Raw genomic sequence first — 355 nt, 5'->3', positions numbered from 1 at the left:
GCTGCGGGTTCTGTTCATGTGGATGCATTGCTGCTGCTGCTGCTGCTGCTGCTCCTGCTGCTGCTGCTGCTGCTGCTGCCGCTGCTGCCCTGCTGCTGCTGCTGCTGCTGCTGCAGGCAGCCAGCCTTGTCTGCAGCGTGTAATAGAGGGGCGTTTGGGGTGTATGTACAGCTGCTGCTGATGGAGAGGCAAGAAGGAGGGTTTGGGGTTTGCTGCTGCAGCCGTGTTGTGTATGGTGCAGGGTTTAGGGTTTAGGGTTTAGGGTTTAGAGTGAGTTGTATAGAGATAGAAGAAAAAAGAAAAGGGTTTATTTGTCAGCTGAGGTGTATATACACCCCAAAAAAGAAAAAAAAAA

The 355-nt window shown here is 51.8% G+C and overlaps 1 protein-coding gene across 1 annotated transcript in view; it reads right to left on the bottom strand.

Moving 5' to 3' along the window:
- Positions 1–28, bottom strand: part of EMH_0081610 (uncharacterized protein) — a gene marked incomplete at both ends in the record, with an annotated part of 2,302 nt that extends 2,274 nt beyond the window's left edge. The window contains one exon of the mRNA XM_013500409.1: positions 3–28. Coding sequence (XP_013355863.1) covers positions 3–28 — 26 coding nt within the window. The remainder of the gene's footprint in view (positions 1–2) is intronic.
- Positions 29–355: the final 327 nt, after the last annotated feature.

The sequence above is a fragment of the Eimeria mitis genome, genomic scaffold (genome assembly GCF_000499745.2).
Source record: "Eimeria mitis Houghton genomic scaffold, Emh_scaff5370, whole genome shotgun sequence".
NCBI classification, from domain to species: Eukaryota; Apicomplexa; class Conoidasida; order Eucoccidiorida; family Eimeriidae; genus Eimeria; species Eimeria mitis.
This window is presented reverse-complemented; position numbering and strand designations above follow the sequence as displayed.